A 22,084-nucleotide genomic window follows, 5' to 3' on the forward strand; every position below is an offset into this window, starting at 1 on the left:
GTTGTATGCCCCCGTTCGGTTGTATTGCTAAAAAGCCGATTATCAGTTCTATCAGAGCCTGGTGGAAGTGCTCATACCCGACGTGCTTAGACCCATCCCGGGCCGTTGACGCAGGCCATCCGCAATTTCGCCAAAGGACTGGAAAATTGGCTCTTGGCGGCCATGAACGGTTGCCCGGAAGATATCGTCCTCGTCAAGGTAAAACACGTTCATTCGTTTTAGGAGAATTCATGTGTGAATCGTCAAATGATTTGTTTACGCAGGTGGCGGCGGTTAACGCCTTCTCGCAAACGCTGCGGCGCTACACTTCTCTGAACCATTTGGCTCAAGCTGGCCGGCGCGTGCGTGCACAATTCGGCGCAAATTAGTCAAATGCTTTCAGATCTCAATCGTGTCGATTTCACAACGTCCAGGAGCAGGTACGCGTCCACAAGACAACGTTGAATTCGTTTTTCCATCTAAAACTGTTGTCTTGTTCAGGCTGCCTGGTGTGCGTTGCGATCCGGATCTAGTCGCCTGGTTGGAGAACGATTTCAAAGCGACGCTACAAAACCAGGCCACGCTGGAACAGTGGGCTCAGTGGCTCGAAAGCGTCGTCGATCGAGTCACGAAACCCTACGAGGGTGGGTCGACGCAGGAGTTTGCCCGCGTGGCACGCCAGTTTCTGCTCAAATGGTCGTTTTACAGGTAACTTGACGCCATTGTGTTTAGGACGCCTTTTTCTTTATCTTGTTCTTGTTCTTGTCCAGTTCGATGGTGATTCGTGATTTGACTCTAAGGAGTGCCGCGTCGTTCGGTTCCTTCCATTTGATTCGACTCTCTACGATGAGTACATGTTCTATTTGGTGGAGCACCGTGTCGCCATGGCGACCGGGGAGACGTCGATCGCCGTCATGGGCGAATTCTTGAATTTGACGCAGCGCTCAAAAGAAGAGGACGATGTCGGTTCCCCGTCCGTCCCGCCGTCACCCAGTGGCTCGTCGGGATCGCTTCACGTTGGTGTCACGGCTTCCTGTCGTCGCAGAAATCGGGTGCCAACAACAACAGCAGTAGCCACACGAGCAGTAGTCATCATTTGCATTCGATGGCCGATGGCAGCTCCAACAACTCTAAACGGCCAAAACTGAGTTGATTTTACTCCAACACTCAGCCGAAACCCCATCCGTCGAAAGGAAAATCTTGTGCTGTCAAACGTTGCGGCCATCATCTGCTCCTCTTTGCTTTCCTTTATTTCTTTTTTTCTATTGATAAAAATTGCTGATGCCGCTGCTCTACCACCGTCAAAATTTGCATCTTGCATTTTATTTTTTTGGCCCCGCACAACTCGTTCGTTGACTGGCAAACCAACAACAGACTCTCTCCTCTGAGCCATGAATATTTTTGTTTTCTTGTTTTTAATTAGATGGACAACAAGGACATTGTCAGACTAAACCCATTTTTTCTGGGACAAAAAAAAAAAAAAAAAAAGAAGGAAAAAAAAAAAAAGGGAAAAAAAAAAAGCTACTCGTATAATATTACATGTCACAATTAAGTCTGATTGTTTTGTGAGTGGTAAGTGTTCTTTTGTTTTCGGTGAGTTCTTCTTCCAATGTCTTTTGAGATACGAAAAAAAAAACGGAAGTGAAAAAGACATGAGGACTTGGGAGAGATCTAGTCGTGTATGCTTAACTATATCATGCCTCTGTTTTTCTCTCAGCCCCCCTCTCCCTACCCCCGTTTAATTGTGACCCATTGTGTGTTTGCTGTGAAAGCTCTTTGTGTTTTTCAAATGGCGGAGAATCGAAAAGTGGGATGGAAACTCGAGTTGCAACAAGGAACTATGCGGCGCTACCCATCACAATTCAAGAGGATCTATATGGCCCGTATATGTAGACAGATACACAACACATTGAAAGAGAGAGAGAGAGAGAGAGACACAGAGAGAGACACAGAGAGAGAGAGAGAGAGAAAAGTGGTGGTTCCTACTGCTGTTTGCGTGTCGATTATTGTTGTCGGCCCCGTTGGTGATTGCCGATGGGCGGGAACAAAAAGAGGAACTATGACGTGGAAGTTATGTAACGTCCAATCATTTCATTCTTTTTGATCAATTCGACTGGGAATCATCTTTTAGTTTGTGGACGTTTTCCTCTGTGTGTACGTGTGTGATTGTATGCTACCCCACCTCAGATCTCGCTCCTCTCTGTTGCTGTGGAAAACGAAAGAAGTTGGAAAAACACAGAAAGAAAGAAAGACATAAAAATGAGGTAAAAAAAGAAAAAAAGAAAAAAAATATGAAAGAAAATACAAATATATTTGAAACGAAAGAAGAAAAAAATTCCTTTTTTTTTTATCGTTTTTTTTTTACCGTTGAAATAGGTGAGATGTATACTATACCTTTAGAAGATGATGGAATATGCATTTGAAGAAGGAGATTGACTACATCCATCACCCTCTCCCTTCTAACCCCATTCCTGTCCAGCATCCATAAAAAAGAAGTTGTGTGTACGGAAGACGGGCAAGTCGAGTTATATGGTCCGCGTGTGTCTTGTATTTGGCGAGTCATTTCGTATTAGAGAGATGAAAAGAAGCCAATGGAAAAAAGAAAAGAGGTTTGTGGCCCGGTTCTCCTCTTTTTTTTTTTTTTTTCCTTTTTTTTTTCGGTCATGTTTTATTACAACTGCAGAGAGAGAGAGTTGGAACGGGAGCTTAAGGATGAGCATCAGCAGCCTCTTGCCTTATTCACGAGTCGCGGATTTCTCTGAAAGCTTCCCTTACCATTTCTCTGTGCTGCTGTCCTCTTCAGACTTGACCGAATGAGAGAGAAGGGGCGGGCTCCTAGTGTCTGTTGGTCTATACTTCTGGTTCGGACGGATATATATAGCGGGTGGGAATAAGAGCTGCAACGGGGGGAGGAGGGGGGCTTCTGTATTTCTGTCACACACAGAGTTGACTGATCGATTTTTCTTTCCACACAAACAGCCGTCCACACAAGCCGTTTCATAAAAATGTGTGGCGGTCCAGTTCTCTGCACGCCCTCCCCCCCGCCTCCTCCCTGAGTCGCTTTATATATTTGTATTTTTTAAATTCAAAATATCCTTTGAAATTTGATTCTTTAGTCAATTATTTGTTGGGCAAACTTTTTCAAAACTTTTTTTAGATTTTATTTTATTTTTTTTTATTTATTTAAATTATTATTTTTTTTTTTATAAAGAAAAGGATATGCAAATAGCCGACTACCATACAAGGAAGTTGAGCCTGATCGGCTTCTCTTTTAGATGCCTTTGGCCAATCCCTTCACCGAACGAGGAATGTACGGTACACCACTGAATGCAGTTATCGCTTTAGTTAAAAAAAAAAAAAAAAAAGTAAGCAGCTTGCCCCCCATCATTTTTCAATTTTTAAACCATTCAAAATTGCTTCGCTTTTATGCCGTTTCCTCTTATTTTTGCGTGACATTGGCTGAAACAAGCGACCGTCAATTGAGTCACCAAAACGCGGATACATATGGAAAAAAATGAAGTTAACGACCCCATCGGGAAATTCGTTTCCATCATCCAGCGCACGTGTTTTAACATCCAAGTGGAAGAAGATGATAACAGTTTAACGAACTATTTTCTCTTCTCGTTTGAGTCGACGGCAAAATAGCATCGCTATTTTTTTTATTAATTTGTTTCTCTCCAGTCCCCCCCAAAAAAAAAAACAAAAAAACCAAAAACAAAAAACAAAATGGGAATAAATTGATTCAAATTCAGGGGCGGTTAAGGGATCGAGTGGCTCACCGCAGGCGCAGCTTTCCTTTTGTGCGTTGTCACGTCAATAGCAGCAGGTGCCTTGTCGTTTTCACCTGTTTTTAACTCCGCCTTGTATTGGGACGACACCTATTCAAAGCTCATTATACAGTAGACCGTGTGGCCTGTTTTCATGACCTCCCTTCTCATGTAGGGGTGCAGCAGCTTCGTTTGCCATTAGCGTTTGATGGTGAGTGGGAGAAAGTCTGCGAACAGAGAGGAGCGACAAGAGGTCAGATTGCGCAGGATCCTACACCGAGAGCGAGCAGCACGCACTTTGGGTGAGATAGAACTGATCCAGCTTCAGTCGGTCTTCAGTTGTGGCTCCTTCCTTTTGCCGCTCCCGTGCCCAACCCGAGAATTTTCCCGTTTTTTTTTTGGTTTTTTTCTTTTGTTGTTGTTGTTGTTGTTGTTCTTTCCCCTTTTTCAACTCCCTCCCTGTTAGTTTCATTCTCCTTCCTCTTCCGTGTAGACTTGATTTGTTGATTGATTTATTTACTTTTGACTTTTGACAATTTTGGTTCCACTTTTGCAAGTGCCCCGTTCAGGAAGTGGCAATTGTTGGTTGACGGATGGCCAGCAATCAGCGCGGAATAATAACGGGACACGCAGCTAAAAGTGTCACGCCTCATTTAGCCAGAACGCCTAGCGATTTCGTTGTCGTCGTCTTTATTGCGGTGGTGACTGTCCAGAATATCGGCGTCAGTGTCGTTGACGCGTGTGAAAGTCGAAAGTCGTCAGCGTTCGCAAACGTCGGCCCATGTCCCAGTGACTGACACTGTCTTTTACAATCAGCTAATTGGCTGATTGAAAGTGTGTGTCGGCAAGTGCGAGTGGAAAGAACTTTGGGGAACAAGCGCCACACACCAAAATAAAGGATCGAATTCAGTGCGAGTTTTTGATGGCGTCTTGATGGCTTTTCTTTGTGATTTCATCGACGGCAACGACTCGCCAGTCGACGACGGTCATGGCATACCAACGGCTCGTTCTAATCATTTCGAAGCTGTTGTTCTTATTGGTAATGGCTACCGGCCAGCCGGAGCGAGGAGCCAGCGCAAGAGCCGGCCCTCCGTCTGTCCGTGTCCTGGCCGTATTCGACGCCAGCGAAATGGCAACAATGGAGCGCGTCATGCAGAAAACGCTGATTGCACTCAACAAGGAAAAAACGGCCTGGGCAGCCGGATGGAATCGCCAAAACAGCGGGATCGGGGCCGCTGCAGATGTCAACATCAGCACGTCGTCGGCCAGCCGAGGCAAACGCAGGAAGTGGCTGGCCGGTGGGGGACGTCTAACAGTGGACAGTGTCACGTACTCGTCGCAGTGGTGGATCAATCAAACGGCAGACGATCTCGATCGTCTCATCGTTTCTCATCGGCCCGTCGCTATCCTCGTCCTGTCAGCCGACGATTATTCCGTTTTCCGTGTCGCTCTCGCCGCCTCTTTGTTCCATGTGCCCGTCATCGGAGCGCGGGCGCAGCGCGGACTCGACGATTCCTCCTTCCGCGTAAGTTTTCCTCTTTTTTTCATTTTCTTTTAATTATTTTTTTATTTTGTTTTCCCTTTCCCATTATTAAACAGTCATTTCCATGTCGTTTTCTTGCAAATGAACTGCACGTCTAATTGACAATTTGGGGTGGGGCAATGGGTGTGGCCTGCAGACAAGGTCCTATAAGATGACACGTGCTACAGAATTTGTGGTTTTAATCTCTAATCGTCTTAATGGCTAAAGGGCGACGCTAAAGAAAACGCCAGACATGGATGCAACAGAGAGAAATGATCAAACAAAACAACAAAAAGTGGGAAGTGAAAAGAGCGCAGACAAGACACGCGTTCGAATTTTGTTCGAATTTTTTTTTTTTTATTACGGTGCGGCTGTTGAGCGTTCAAAAACCCGTGAAGGCGTCGGGAGTGATTTGAAGTCGTGTCTTGCGTTTTGCTTTTGATGATATTGAGACAACTGGCAATACTTTTTCGTGCATGTCTAATTATAGAAATAATCGCCATCCGAAACGCGAGTGTCGTCGACGACGCATCAATTCCTTGATGCGGCCGAATCAATGGAAATGCGGCAAAGGCGACCAATGAAAATATTTGATCGAAGAAACAAACATGGCGACTGTGCCACAGAGACAACACAAAAAAAAAAAGTGATGTTGATGTAATAAGCACACCAGGGTCACGGGGCTCGATGAGCAGCGGACGCGACATCAGGGTGTCCATTAGTCGGCTGAATCACGAAAAGGAAAGAAAAGAAAAAAGAATAATAATAATAATAAAAGAGGATGTCAATTTGTGATTCCTTGAAGAAGAACACACATATGTACTTGCATACACAGTCGTGATTTCATTGTCGAGTCGCACCCGCCGTATACCAGAGCGCATTTTTCGTCCCGCGCGTTCACCGATGAATGAAGCCTTCCTATTGGTGACTCTTCCTTGGGGATTCTTACGAGTGGAAACTGGTCATTTTCTCCCGACCTTCTTTTATAAGTAATGGATCTTTTTCTTTTTATTTTCTCTATCACGGACCCTCCCCCTCCCCCCTTTTTTTCTTTTTTTTTTTCTCAGCATTTTCCGACTCGTCGTCTGCGATTCGTTTGAAGACTTTGTGATTCTATTATTGTTGTTTCGGAGGCTTCATCAGTCTGATCGCACGGTTCAATTATTCGAAAAAAGCGACTCGTATCATCGAATTCATTTACATTTGAGATGAAATTCCAACGTAGTCCTTTTCTTTTTTTGGCTATTACTTTTCAAATACTTGGTTACTGGTTATGGGCAATGCTCCATCGGCCATCCCGACTTTTGTTGACATTCCTATACCACATACGAAGGGGCTTTCATCTTGCTGACGAGACTCTTAAGCGGATGCAATAATGTACCGAAAGAATCAGTCGTTCTACTCACAAGTCTTTCTTCATTGGTCGCAGCGCATCCATCGTTTGCTGAAAATTTGTCGCATTTGCCAAATGACTTAGTGTCCGGAAAATGTTCAAATGGGGTAAGCCCCTTTTTAAAAAATCGCTCTCGCGCTCCCTTTATCAGATTCCAACACACCGCATCCGAATTGATCGATAACTCCGCCCATGGAATGAAAAGGCTCCTTTTTTAAGCAACAACAAACAAAAAAAGTGAGTCGATAGAATTTTTCTTTTTTTTTCTTCCGTTTTTTAACGTCAAGTTATGAAACACATTGCACATCTACGGGGTTCCTTAGGCTTTGGAAAGTAATCTATTTGTGTGGGTTTTTACTTCCATCGGAAAATGGACTAGAAATGTAAAAAGGAAAAGGGTCCGATTGACGTCACTAACCACATTGAACGCAAACCCACAAAAATGTATTTAAAGGGTCCCAAAGAAATAAAAAAGTTTTTTTGTTTTTTTTTCTTTCCCTGCCGTCTTAGCGTTTATGAGGCACCGAATAACTATGCAACATTACCAGTCAGAAGTAGTGCGACTCCTAAATCCTAATCATGTTGGGTGGTCGTGATGCAAGGAATTTCGGTTAGGAAAGTCATGGAAAAAAAAAAAAAAAGAAACGAACGAAAAGTTTTGTCGATCCCCTTCGTCTCTTGCATGGAACTAAATGCGTTTCTTTTCTTTTCTTTTCTTTTTTCTTTTTCAACATTTCTTTATAGGGGGCTATTTTAAAGATTACATAATAATCCTGAAATGTCTCTGTCTGCCTTGCTGGCTAATTTTCAATTCAAAGTTGGGTTTTCAATCCTTCGATAAGTAGCCGATTGATGACGAGCTTTTTACCATCAAAAAGTCTTGCAAATGTCTTTATTTTCTTAGGGGAAAGGGAAATTTCTTTTTCTTTTTCTTTTTTTTTTTTTTTTTCTTACCACATATGACGATGGTAGATACTAATAACAATAGAAGCGTGGCGAGGAAAAGAGAAAAAAAGAAAACGTAGACGACGCCATATCTCTCGAACGATCGATAGATTTGCCAGTCGTTATAGCAGTAAATACAAGGGCCTCTGGAAGAAGCAAATCTATCAGAGCATCTTTATATGGCGGCGACGCATTATTTTTTGTTTGTTTTATTTTTTGTTATATATCTTCATAGTTATGTCTGTTTTTTTATGATTCATACAACATGATTATTTATCAGCATTTCGAAATGTTATGAGATCAAAACAATTGGACGTCAATGTTTATCCAATGTAGATATCCAACGGGACACACACGCGCACAAATTCATCGTTGGACGGCTCTATAAAAAAAAAAGAATAATAAAAGAAAAGTCATTTAAGAAAAAACTAAAAAATAGAAAGGAATACGTTCCGCGTACACATATTCACCGGATGTAACATACTGGATCTTGGATGAGCTTGTCGATCCTGGGCCAAGATAGCGACTGATCGATGGCTTTCTTCCTCCGTTTGTGCTTTATCTACGTCCCTCTCGATCATAAATTACATGGCCGATGTCAAGAACGCACTTGACGTTCATAAAACAAAGAGACGATGATAAAAACAGCAGGTATCATCAGCCAAAGTGAGAAAACGAATGTTACTTGCAACAAAGTGGGTTTTTCTCTTGTCCTTGTTTTGCTCTAACTCCTCCCCTCCACACACACACACACACACACACACACACACAAAATCGAAAATGTTTGAGATTTAGCGAAATACGGATCATTTCCTGTTGCTCATCCACCGTAAATCTCTCGGTTGTGCCTCATTTTGATGGAGAAAAAAATAAATGTACAAAATGTCATCGACACCGAACGTGCAAGACTTCCTGTCGAGCTTATTTTCCTCCATCTACCCCCCTCCCCTTTTTTTCTGATTGATTCATTTTCAGTGAGGCGCGATCGTGTACTGGAAATGCATCCGGAAACTTGCAACTCACAAATATTTAAAAAAAGGAAAAAAAAAAAAAAGAAGGTCTTCGTTCGTTTTGCAGTTGATATAAAGGGACGGCGTGTGTGACATGGAACGGGGTTTATTATTGCCGAATGCAAACAAGAAATGTAATCGATATAATTCTATTCGGATTTTTTAAAATGTGAATTCCAAGTCTCGCGCGAACAGTTGCCATCGGTCGTAGAGGAGAACTAAACTAGTTTTTTTTTTTTTTCTTCTTCTTTTTCGCGAACGGGATTTGAAAATTAGAGCCATGACGTTCATCCCCTGTTAGTTGGATCGATAACGGGGCGACGGACTGATGGATAGTAGATGGCTCTATAACTCGTTATCGGGTAAAAGAAGAAAAGGAAAAGAAGAAAGCTTTGTATCTCTTCTAAAAGCTGTACACAGAAGAAGCAAAGGAAAAAAGAAAGAAAATAAAAAAAAAGCTTTAAGGCTGCCCCATTTTCTTCATTCTCCCGTTGCTGCTTCCGTCAAGCCCCCGCAAGGCTTTCCGCTGAGATGCAGTCGAATAATAATAATAATAATAATAATAAAAATAATAATAATAATAATACTAACACGGTCCCAAAAATAAATGTTGTCGGATTAATTTTTAGACTAGTTTTATTTGTGTCTGTGCGATTCAACGATTAACAAGATTGGAACTATTTTTTGAATTCGGATGCAAAAAGGTGGCCAGGATGTGCATATTAATTCGATCGTTACGAAACATTGTATCCTCGATTTCAGCCAGGGATTTCAGGCCGAAAATAATGAAGCGAACTTGGGGCGTGATGCAATAATTGAATGACGGGTCGCAAAAAAACAAAACAAACTAAATGAGTAGAATTTGATCTCTGGCTTTGACTGTGTTGTCTTTGATGAATCTCGCAAGAAAAGAGCACGGTGAAGTAGGAGATGTGGGGGAGGGAGCGATGGAGGGAGGGAGTATTGATCTCCCTGGGTGGTGGTTGTTCCATTAGGAAGCAACGAGAGATTGCATCAAAACTCTCTTTGACGTTCACACAAGCCGTTCCGCTTGATGTTTTCAAAGCTAACGGACAAGTCCGCACCGCACACTGTAAAACGGCACTATTTATTTATTTATTTATTTTTTAAAAAGATCGACATTGAGAATGCCTCCTTTTAGTCTATGCTAATTGATTGATTTGATCATTTGTTTTTCTCTTCTGCAGGGAGTTTCACCGTTTTACGTCGGTCTCAATCCTGGTCCCCATCATTTGGCTTCCGCTCTTCACCACCTGCTACTGGCCAACAATTGGCTACCCCTGACGCTGATTGTCGACGATTCACTGGATGCCCAGAAGATCCGGCAAGTCGTTCAACGACATCCGTCCAACGTCGACAAGGTAAAATTGTCAAACTGTTCCCTCGAAATCTACGTTTAAAAATAAACAAATAAATAAATAAATAAATAATAATAATAACAAATCCAGGTGATGGTGGTGACGGTGAACAGGGGCTCAGCTCCACACCGGATCCTTGCCCAGCTGAGCGGTATCCAGCAAACGACATCACTGGTGATCGCCTTCTGCTGCGAGCCTCGTCTAGCGTCGCTCATTTTTCGCGAAGCTCGACGACTCAACATGCTCAACGGCGATTGGGTGTGGCTAGCCTTGGAGCAGGCCGTCTCGGACTTCCATCACCACTGGACGGATGGCTATTCACCGGCTGCGGCTGGACGATTGCCATCCGGCGGATGGACGGCCGATGGACAAGACGACGAAGACGACTGGCCACTTGGCTTGCTCGGCCTCGTTTCTCAGCAACCGCTACGCCTGACCAAGCACACGATGAAAGGCTCGCTGGCCATCATCCATTCGTCCATCAGGGCCAGTCTGGCCGTCCATCAGCTGCAAACGTGGCTGGATTCGTGGACGAACGAGACTAGCGCCACTCATCCCATCCAACGACTGCAAGTGGCTAAAAAAATGGACAGGTACTTGACAATTGACTCAGGACAATCATCGACAAAAGGGACACAATGGCATGATGTTGAAAGGCGAATAACAATCACTTTGCTCTCATCCTTTCGTCAACTGTGTGTGTCTGTGTGTGTGTGTAGAATTCCTTTTTTCGCTCTGTCTATTAACCTGATTGGACTGCATAGTCTGCGCGCAAAAAGGAAGAGCAACACAAAAAAGGAGGGGGGAGGGGGGAATTCTGTTTTTGTTTTTTTTCTTTTGCCTCTCGCATTTTTGTGGATTGCTTTTGGCTTCGTTCATTCGGCCAGTCCAATATATTTTCGTTTACAACTGGTCTGGGTCTATAGATGGCCCAGACGATTCGTGCCCTCCCATCAATATAGTAGCTTGCTAGATCTAGATGAAAATTGGCCTGGTCTGTTTGTTTTTTCTTTTCTGTTTTTTTGTTGTTTTTGTTTTTCCCTGGACATGAGCGGAACAAGGGGGGAGGGGGGACTGAACAACGGGACCAAGCATTTTTAGTAGAAAAGAAAAAAGGTGTTTAGATTATTCAGCAGTAAGGTCATCACGCAAGTTAAGAATTATTAATAAAACACAAGTGAATTTAAAAAGAAAAAAGATGGACGATTCAATCTACGTTGTATTATTATTATGCAATCATGCGAACAACTATTTGTGAGTTTGTTCGTGAGTTGACTCACGATTTTCTTGAAAAGTGTGGGTGGGGGTAACCCCCCCCCCCAAAAAAAAAAAGAAGAAGAGGTTGCTGGTGATGGTGATGGCAGTAGAATATTAAGGGAGAGATAAAGAAAAATCTTTCTCAGTGTGTGTGTGCGTGCGTGCTCTATGAGTAGGCCTACACACATACAGACACGGAAAAATTCTAGCTCGGGCGGGCGGATCAATAGCTTCTTCTTCTTCTCTACTCACTTTTCTCGTCTCCTGCAGGGGCGTGCAAAGGGAAGGCGGATGGTTTTTCCGGGGAAAAAAATAAAAAGGAAAATAAAACAAAACAGAACATGCCAGACCCTTAAGAAGATGTTGATGTATAGTCTATTTATATAGAGCTAAGATTCTCTATTATGCGTATTGACGTACCGAAAAAAATGTAAGCTTTTCAAACAAAATCCTTCTTTCTTTGCCATAAGAAGAACACCAGATTGCGAATGATAATTTAAAAAATTGAACGGAAAATTAATTGTACTCTGAAAATCAAATTTCTCGTTTTTTTTTGTTTTGGGAGGGGGGGTTCCAATTGTAAATAAAAATGATTACGTTCTTTACTATTAGAAATAAAGTCGCCAGTTATCTAATTATTCTATTAACTAATTGTTTCTCTAATTGAAAAAACAAACAAAACAAAACAAAACAAACAAAAAACTGTGTCTTACGTAAAACCCCAGTCGCTAATATTTCATAGTTTTCATCCGTCCGAACTTCCGAGAACGTTTCACCGTTTGTAAAAGATTGAAGGGTAGCGGTGTGTTGCGTCCTCTTTGTGTCGTTTTGTTTCGCCGTTTTTATCGTTCCGGCAGTTCGTTCTATCAAAAGAGGAAGAAGCCAAGCGGAAGAAGGTGGGCCCTGTGGTGGACAATCCCCGTTTTAAGCTGGCCCTTGAGAGAGAAAGAGAGAGAGAGAAAGAAAAAAAAGGAGGGATTGCGCTAAAGTGTGTGTGTGTGTGTGTGTGTGTCTACAGTGTCTACAGTGTCGCCAAGTAAGAAGAATAGCATGTGAAAAGACGATGTTCCAGCAAAAAGCGGAAGAGGAGCGATGGGCGTTGTCTTTCTGGAGTTTTTCTTTGAAAACAGCCAAGCAAGACAATCCCAGATACACAAGACAAACTCGATTGTGTTTTGTTTTTATTGTGTTGTTTTTGTTTTGGGCGTTGCCATGTTGATTTATTACATCTAAAGTCTTTAAGGTTTCATTTTCTTTTTTATTTATTTTGCGGAGCCGGAGAGGTTATTTTGTTCTTTCCTCCTTTTCTCTCTTTTCTTTTGATAGCGAGATCCGATGGCGAGTGAAAGAGGCGCTGGCTGGCCGACTGACTTACGACGGAGGCGGTAAAATCGACTGTGCTCTGAGAGCCAACTTTGACGTCATCAATCTCGTCCCGGCCGGACCTTTCTATCCGAAGAGCAGCGCCAGTAATACGAATGGCGTCGGCGCCAAATCGACCAAGACATCAGCATCCTCTTCTTCTACTTCCTTGACTTTGACGAGACGGCGAAGACACTCCTCCTCAACATCCGACAAACATTTTGGCAACGCCACAGCACCACCGCCGTCGGTCAGTTATGTTTTGATGACGCATTTCTTATTTATTTCGCTGCTTAAATTTAGCAAATAGATAGCGCAAGTATATCTAACCAAATGGCCAGCCCGTGTTGACGTGCCAATCGGCGGGTGGAGCGCCATCGATTCAATATCTACGCAAATCAGAAGCTCGCAAACATTTCCCCCAACTGGCCAAGAGCCTTTTTCTTTTCTTTTTTTTTGTGATCCAGGCAAACACCAAATCGTTTTGTGTGTGTATGTGTGTGTGTGTGTGTGTGTGTGTCTCTTAATATTCCACGCACATAGACGAGACGCTTGTGGGCATTGATAGAGCGCAAAACTTTTTCTGTATCGCTATTTGCCAGGGCGCATCACGCATCCAGAAGATGTTTGTTGATGAGTTCTCGCAAGCGATACACAACCAGCGAAATTCTGTTCGGCCAAAAATGGGCAAAAATCAGACGGTTTTTCTTTGTGCAATGATAGAAGTGAATGACTGGTATATCACGCTCCTTTTTTGGCCGGACGATGGGCAGCAAGAAGCTGCAAACAGCCTAGTGGGAATTGTATTTACATATGTGAGATACGCAGCCTTGAAGGGATCCGCTAGTTGCTGGATGGCGAAATGAAAAACAGCCGGATATTACAAGAAAGACAAGCAGAATAATCCATGCGCAATGAGAGCGACGCTGAGGGAGTTTGCGTGCCGATATCAGTCTTCGAATCCATCACCCCATCCAGCAAGGAAAAAAAAATCTAAAAAATAAAAGACGAATCAAATGTTTTCCTCTTTGCTGTGGGTCTGTGTTTGGTTGCAAACGCAGCACTCGCATCCGTCATGGATGTCTTGGATATATCGTAAAACAGCCGACGGACCGTACGAAATTTTTATGTATCAATGGCACTTGAAAAGTCCCTAGACCCTCTAAAGATCCTGATGGATGGATTTTTCGTATCTCTTCCATCTCTTTTTTTTTTTTTTTCTTTTTTCTTTTTTCTTTTTCTTTCTTCTTTGGCGGGTCAGGAAATTCCGCTCTGTTTTTTTTTTTTTGTTTTTTTAAGGAACATTTAAATTCTCTTTGTTTACGGATCTCCATTTGTTTTGGGAAAAAAAAAAAGGAATTGTTGGATGAAGACGATGAAGATTTGCAGGATGAAGAATATCCATCGGCGGCTGAGGAAACCAACGCCGCTGGATATGCCGATGAATTGGATGCTGACCAAGACGATTCGGATGGACGAAACAACGGCCAGCCTGTCGTCATATCAACGGGCGCTGATGATGCAAGTCTTTTAAACGAACCTATCGCAGCCAAAGATCCTCTCCGTCCGCCCATTTGGCAATCAGTTGGCAACGTCTCTGGCCAGGCCGTCACGTTCAAAGGTCTGTACCAAAGAAAAACATTGGTTTGTTTACTTTCTTCTTCTCCTTTTCTTTTTTCAAACTAAGCAATAATAATAGTAAAACAAAATAAAAATAAAAAAAATAAAAAATAAGTAAATCCAGCTAACAACGTTCGGTTTACTATGAGAGATGCGCCGTTTGTTGGTTCTTTTTTTGTTGTTGTTGATGTTTGAACATTGCGAAAACTGGCTGACCGTTACCCAATCACCGTATGGCTCCGGGGCTTCTTTGATGGCTCCTGATGTCATTTTAGCTGGTAAATGGCACTCGACTCTTGTGAGAGAGTCAGAAAATCTCTGTGATAAAAGCCGTGCTTTGCCCCCCTTCCCCTCCACTTCACTCTGCGACGAGTGTGTAAGATACAGTTGTGTTCCAAAGTCAACGAGGGGGAGGAGCTCTCAGGAGCTTGGAGCCAAGTTAGCTTGAGCTCAAAGGCTCATTCTATTAGTTTGTGCCTGCCTGTTTTTAACCGTACCTGAATTGTAGGCAAGTTAACTTATTCGAAAGACGCGGTTTCCACCCTAGAATATCAGATAGAATCCGGATAACTACGTAACAGCAGTGGTCCGCTAGCGTGGCTGTTAAAAAAACCATGTTCTTAAATTGGGTTATTACAATTTTGAATTGCAGGAGTTCAGTGGCCTGGCGGAGGTTTGGCCGGCCCTCGTTCGCACAGCCGACGGGTGTACCGTGTGGCCACCATTTTCTCGCCGCCTTTCGTCATGGAGACGGAAGTGTTCAAGGAGGACGACGAAGAAGAAGAGGAGCAGCGTTGCCTGACTGGCGTGCCTTGCTTGCGGGTGACCACCGGTCAGAAAGACGAGCTGGCCCGCATTTTTGGCGACTACGAAGGCGCCCAGCTGCACAAGGGCCGCTCCTACAATCTGACGTGTTGCTACGGCTACTCGATCGACTTGATGGAGAACGTGGCCAGCGATTTGGATGTGAAATTTCAAGTGTACGTCGTCGCCGACGGGCAGTGCGGCAGTGCTAAACGGCAGGCCGGCAACGACGGCAAGTGGGACGGCATTGTAGCCGATTTGCGTTCAGGGGCTGCCCATTTGAGCTTCGCTCCTCTGAGCGTGACGTCCGCCAGGAGCGAAGCCATCGATTTCTCGATTCCTTACTTCTATTCGGGGCTGTCCATCTTGCAGGCCAGCAAGATCAACAACGATGATGTCCCTCTGCTGGCCTTCCTCAAACCTTTCCGTCCCGATCTGTGGATCGGCATCTTCGTCAGTCTCAATCTGACAGCGCTGGCCGTGGCCATCTACGAGTGGCTCAGTCCGTTCGGTCTCAATCCGTGGGGTCGACAGCGGACGAAAAACTTTAGCCTTGCCTCCGCCCTTTGGGTCATGTGGGGCCTCCTCTTCAGCCACTTGGTGGCCTTTAAGGCACCCAAATCGTGGCCCAACAAGTTCCTCATCAACGTCTGGGGCGGATTCAGCGTCATCTTCTTGGCCAGCTACACGGCCAACATTGCCGCTCTCTTCGCTGGCGTCTTCTCCGAAACGGCTGTCACCAATTTTCACGATCCTCGCGTGAGTGCCTCCCCCCACTTTTTTTTTTTTTTTTTTGTCTCTTGTTTTTGTTTTTGTTTTTTCTTTCTTTCTATTCATGCCGGAAATTTAATACCAGCCGCAACTGCCATCCGTCAAACGGTGGATAAAGTCAAGCTAAACAATCAGTTAGAAGTGAAGATTAGCTTTGATGGTGTGTAGGGCGGACGTGGAGCGGAAACAGGGCCAGTAACAAGATGGATCATATGAAAGCTTTTCTCTCTGGTCCATGCGAAAACATATAGAAAATGACGAGCGTACAAGCGAAAGAGAAATCTGGCGAAAAGACGATTGAAAACAAAACGAAAAATGATAAAAGAAAACCATAGTGTCGTATACTAATAAACACCAGAGATTTAGCGCCGGCTGATGATATCGATTGACAAGGCAAGCCATTTTTGATTGGTTTCTCTTCATCATATTGCCCGTCCTGTGTTATCCGTCTGTCCTCGTTGATCCCACGGAACAAAGCCCACCCCAAAACACACTTCTTTTATTGTTTTTGTTTTTATTATTATTTTATTTATTTTTGTTTTGTTTATTCCACAGCCAAAAGGGCAGGATTGCTTATACCATCTTGGTGTGGGATTTGTATTTCTGACATCCAATCACGGGGGAAGGCAGGCCGTAACGATCCCATGTCCGGAAAAATCTTAGTTAATAAGACTCTTGTGATTAATGAGACAACGACCATTTTTAGTTTAATTTAGTTTTTTTTTGTTCACTTTCTCTTTACCAAAAAGACAAGGGTGAGTTCAGAATAATTAAAATTTCATCTTTAAAAAGAAAACGCCTCTAGAACTCACAATAATTCGAATAATCTTTCTTAAAAATCGAATAATCTTCTTTAAAAATAATTAGCGAGAAAAAAGAAAAGTCACACGCCGCCATTTCGTGTTTCTTTTTTATTTGTTTTTTTGTACCATTAACTTTGTTCATAGACATGATTTTAAAAAAATAAAAATAAAAAAAGTTCAAAGCGTTTCTATGGTTCGCCAATGCGCACTCTAGTGTCTCATTGGATCATTGATTCGCTGCGAGAACTGCTGTGTATTAATAGGTTGTCGATGTGCGATGTTTCAGCAACCGTTTTCATAAACTTATCACGCTGCGTGCGTGTGTGTGTGTTAGGCGGACGATATCAGAGTGTAAAGGCTATTACATGTCGTGGAAAACGCGCTATGAAATAAGAGGTCAGGGCAGGTCGTTTAAAAGATTTGCGCACTTGCCGTGTCGTCGTTTTGAAAATGGCGCCGTTCGCTCGATTGCGTTTCCGATTACATCATCTTGCAATAAATCAAGTCATTTTTGAAAACTTGGAAAATAGTTGCTGAGCCAAAAAGTGGGTACCACGCGCAGCTCGGCTGCCCAGCATTACGCCCAGAAAACGAATCGTGGATTGGCTGAGCATTTGGAACGGTTTACCGTGCCCAACCTGGAAGAAGGCATCGCCCGACTGAGGTGAAACGAATTTGGATTCAATCCCTTTCACTTTGGCGATTTTCTGTTAACATTGTGCCTATTGTTGGACAGAGACGGACGGCTGGATCTGCTCATCGGCGACACGCCCATACTGGATTATTATCGCGCCAATGATCCCGGCTGCACGTTGCGAACGGTCGACGTCATCGAGGAGGACAATTACGCCGTTGGCATGACCAAAGGGCTACGATTGCAGGTAAAATGTCACACTCGTGTTATAGACGCTGCAATCACCGTAACAAAAAAATAAATATCTATAAAAAAGAATCATAAAAAAGAATCAAGATGCCAATCAAAAGATTGGTCAAACGGTCTACCGCACGAATCGATGCCGTTGTGTTGGCCGGATTGTGGAAGTCCTATGTTTATAACGTCATCTACGAAGCAAAGGCTTCCTGATTTATATCCCTCTCCGTAATCGGCGGGAAACTAGGGGACACACACACAAAAAAAAGATAAGGAGGTTGTTGTTGGGTGGGGTTGTTGGGGAAGCGATCGATGGGATCTTTATTACACAATACTGTGCGACTGTTGTAACGATTTCTCTCTTTGCTTTGAAATATAAAAAAAAAACAAAAAAAAAAAAAAGACGAGCATTTCGTCTTTGATTTCCAGCTATTCAACATCCGGCTACATGGATGAATTGAGGAGCAAGTGGTACAGTTCACTGCCTTGCTCGCGTTCGGCTCACGACGCTTACCGACCTCAACCGCTGGGCGTGTCGGCTGTGGCGGGTGTTTTCATCCTTTTAGGATTCGGTATCCTCGGTGGATGTCTGATTCTCGTCCTGGAGCATCTCGTCTACAAGTTCGCCCTGCCCGTTCTACGTCGACAGCATAAAGGCACCATCTGGCGGTCGCCAAACATGATGTTTTTTAGTCAAGTAATTTGCTTTCATAACATTTTTTCTAATACAAATCTCGATACAAATTCGTTGTTTTTGTTTTGTTTCATTTTTTTTTTAATGTACATATATTTAGAAACTTTATCGATTCATCAACTGTGTTGAACTGCTATCGCCTCATCACGCAGCCAAAGAATTGATGCACAGTTTGCGTCAGGGTCAGATCACGTCGCTGTTCCAGAAAAGCGTCAAAAGGGTAAAACTATTTTAAAACGTTTTAACAAATTGGATGAAACTAATCGAATTGAAAAACGATCGAATCAGAAGGAAAATGAACAGAAACGTAGGCGTAAAAGTAAAGCCCAATTTTTCGAAATGATACGCGAGGTGCGTCGCTATCAGCAGGAAGAGAAAGAAACGGAAGTCGCCGACGATGAAGAGGATGAAGAAGAATACGACCACCATCACAGAGTGGTGGACGAAGAGACGGGCGAAGGTCTGGCCGACGATGACGAAGAAGAGAAGAGGCCGCAATTTGCACCTCCGCCTCCAGCTGATTATGGAGACGATTGCGGAGACGATTCGACGAGCGTCGTCGTCGTTGTTGCCGGACAAAACAAAACGCCTTCCAGCGATGATATCGCCGTCTACAACACTCAGATGCCTATCGTAACCGATTCGCGGTTCACCGTTGATCCTCCATTACCATCCAGATCGTCGGATAGCGAAAGGAAATGGAAAATGCAAATGGCTCAGAGGCGTCGATCGTTTAGCGCTGACGCTCTGTGTGAACCTGCCCACATCCATCAACAAAGACGTCGTCAAGGTGGTTTTATCAATTTCGTTCGTGCACACTAAACCAGTTTACCCCTTTATAATTTTGTCTTTGTTTTTTTTTTGAATGGCGCAAAAGGTGTGAGATTTGCCGAGAGTAGTCCGAGTAGCAGTAGCAACAACAGTAGCGAGCAGAGTCTAAGCCAATTGGAAGATGGCGTTGCCGGCGCTTCTGCTGGATGGGACAATAGCGAAGACAATTCGTCTTTGCTCTGCTCCATGGTGGACAAGGCGACGTTGAACAAGCTGACCAAAGAAGACTTGCTCCTCTTGTGGCAAGCTGCCGAATCTGATTGGTTGGCCAAAGTGCGAGCGTTACGCAAACAGAGGGACATTCTTCAGCTGCGCTATCAGCACGCCAAAGCCGTCAGTCAAGTAGCCAATCCTTATCAGGCTCCACCAACACCTCCACTCCCCACCATGAAGTTTTAAAAGGTGGGGAAATATAAAGAAATCCACTAACCATATGCAAACAACGAATAACCACACAACATTTGTAGCACCCCTTTTACTCCTTCCCGAATTGGTTTTGTCCCTTTCAAACGGCCTGCATTGATGAAGCAGTTAGTTAATACTGTAACAAAAAAAAAAAAACAAAAAAAAAAAAAAAGACAAAAAACAAAACAACAAAAAAATTATTACCCTTACATAATAACATTAGTTCACTTTAAATATAGGAATAGAGAAGATTAAATAACAACAATTCTGTAGGCTAAAATAATTGAAAGGAAAAGAATATTGGTTTTCTTTTTCTTTGCCAGTTCATCCTTCTAGTTCATAATTCCAGTAGCTTAATGACACATTATGGCAGTTGTATAAAATTAATTTTGAACGCATGTTTATATCTATTTATTGGACGTCGATTCAGCGGCAAAGTTTTTATTATTGTTGGTTATTGTAATCTAATAGAAGAAACGGAACGTGTGCGTGGGTGATTGAGTGCCTGTCTGTGTGTTACATGCAGTTAAGATTGTTGGACATGGAGAGACAGTGAGTGCCTCTTGTTTCTCTAGATATGTTGGAACGCGCTCCTCCTTTTCCTTATAATGTCCCTATAATTTTATTTGACGAAAAAATCGATAACTTGGTCTAGCTTCTCTTGCCGAGGGCACTTAAATACAACCCTCCCCCCCCCCAAAAAAAAAATAACAAAAAAATTTAAAAAGGAAAAAAAAAAAAATTAAATTTGCAATATTTTGGACGAGCTTCAGACGCTCCTTTGATCTCCAGTCTATTTAAAGGACTTATTTATAATTACGTTTAAACCTATTAATAATAATAATGACGATATGCGCTGAATAACAGACGACAAGTAAATTCGATCCGACGTATTGAACTTGTACATTTGCAAACATTAACAGAAAATAAGGCAATTTGAATATACTAACAATAAAAAAAAAAAAGAAAAAAAGGAAAAAGAAAGCGTTCGTGTGAATTACTGATCTGGGATGATGTCTAATGGGGTAGTGCTCGTATGAAATGAAATAGTAATAGGATCAATCAGACATCTTATTGAGTATTCAACACATGCCGGGCGTAAAACCCCGGACTGGGAATTTCTGCCAGCCGTTGCCTTGCACGCAGCTTTCGCTTGATTTTTGCGTACTTTTTTTTGTTTTTAAATGAGCGTACGTGATGTAATCAACTATTGAATTAGTTAAACAGAGGGGGGAAATGATACGAATTCCTCTGTATCCTTTAACGACAGTTCGCTGTGCAAAAACTACACTTTTGCTCGAGGGCTTTCGGCTGAATGAGGTAAATCTTCTTGTCAATTTTGGCAAAACAAAAGCTGAAAAATAACGAGGGGTTACAATCTCTTCGCACTAACTGAGCTGAAAAGGCATTGATTTTTCCTATTCGGTGCCAAGGATGACTGCATTGCCAGCGGAATTCTAAACCGCATCGCAAGATGCACATCAATTAAGCCAATGTTTATGCGCAGCACATCGCCACGCCTTTCTTACTTTGAACATTCCGCGATATATGAAACTCGATCTATTATGTACATACAAAAAGATAGCGTAGGCGACTTTGATGGCCATCTAGGCGATGCTTTCAGGTTCCTGAGTGCGAGTTCGAAATTCTCACGATCGATATTTGCGTACGTGGAACCAGCCTTGCAGCACCTACCCCGCAATCTCATCAGATCTGGTGGGTAAATATGGCTGCACAAAAACGAAATAAAAATAATACAAAAGTTTGCTATCCCTGAGCTTTTTGAAATTGTTTGCCTGCACAGTAGTGGCATTCGGGACTCTTTTTCTTTTCACGCTTGACGTCTACACAAGAATTTGTTCACGCCAAGTACCAGTCAAAGCGGGGCGTAAGGTGTAAAAGCATCTTCGAAAAAAAAAAAATCTTTTATGTATTACAAGAGTGACGTCCAGTGTTATTACATTTTTCTTTTTTTTCTTTTGTTTTTGCTTTCTTAGGTTTTTTTTTTATATAAAGTTAATCCAAAATGGATGTTGACGGCTGATTTTTCATGAACCTCCCAAAGCCCCCTTCTGCTTACCCGTGCCGGATTATGGAAGGTGGCGCGTGATAGCTGCAAGCTAAATACAAAATTTTTCTTTTTTTCTGTAGGCTAAACGTGAGGTTTGAGCCAAAGGCAGAATAACGTGAAACCCAAAAACATAAACAAAAATCCGGTTACAATTTTCGTTTGAAATGAAAATACTTGTTTTAATCCGAATTTCTTGTATTCAATTGTCACATTGGCCGATAGTAAAATTTAAAGTTCCGTACTTTTTGTCTGGTATAACATAAAACAAAACCAACTATACAACATAACGAGACCACTAATTATAAATCCTTTCTAGAAAGCGATAACCACAACTCACTGATTCATTCATGATCGTTCCTTCTCCCTGCCAGCGAGTTGTAGCCAAAGGCGACTTAACGAAAAGTGATTTTAAAAAGGTCCCCCTTCCCTCCATTTTTGTTTAATTTTATTTTTTGTTACTTTATTTTATACTTTTTTTTTATTTTTGGTGTTATTTGCCACGTCTATCCTCGTCTTATATAAGCTCACTCTCCAACACGATGTCAAATAATTCACGAACGAAAACGACAAGTCGTTTCTGAGCGCGTTCATATAACGAAC

At 42.8% G+C, this 22,084-nt stretch overlaps 1 protein-coding gene and 1 long non-coding RNA gene across 2 annotated transcripts; both read left to right on the forward strand.

Annotated features, from left to right (window-relative positions):
- The first annotated feature begins 500 nt into the window (after positions 1 to 500).
- LOC123476885 lies at positions 501 to 1,632 on the forward strand. Its single transcript, XR_006651918.1, has 2 exons — positions 501 to 687; positions 750 to 1,632. It is a non-coding gene; the product is annotated as an uncharacterized LOC123476885 (long non-coding RNA).
- Positions 1,633 to 4,788: 3,156 nt separating this feature from the next.
- On the forward strand, positions 4,789 to 21,725 carry LOC116932892. Its single transcript, XM_032940795.2, has 12 exons — positions 4,789 to 5,271; positions 9,825 to 9,998; positions 10,086 to 10,588; positions 12,579 to 12,864; positions 13,971 to 14,235; positions 14,887 to 15,797; positions 17,143 to 17,276; positions 17,349 to 17,493; positions 17,887 to 18,180; positions 18,278 to 18,397; positions 18,466 to 18,967; positions 19,055 to 21,725. The coding sequence occupies exons 1-12, from the start codon at positions 4,789 to 4,791 to the stop codon at positions 19,405 to 19,407; spliced, it is 4,170 nt and encodes a 1,389-aa protein (XP_032796686.2). The 3' UTR covers positions 19,408 to 21,725.
- Positions 21,726 to 22,084: the final 359 nt, after the last annotated feature.

Source organism: Daphnia magna, linkage group LG10 (assembly GCF_020631705.1).
Source record: "Daphnia magna isolate NIES linkage group LG10, ASM2063170v1.1, whole genome shotgun sequence".
In the NCBI taxonomy this organism is placed as follows: domain Eukaryota; kingdom Metazoa; phylum Arthropoda; class Branchiopoda; order Diplostraca; family Daphniidae; genus Daphnia; species Daphnia magna.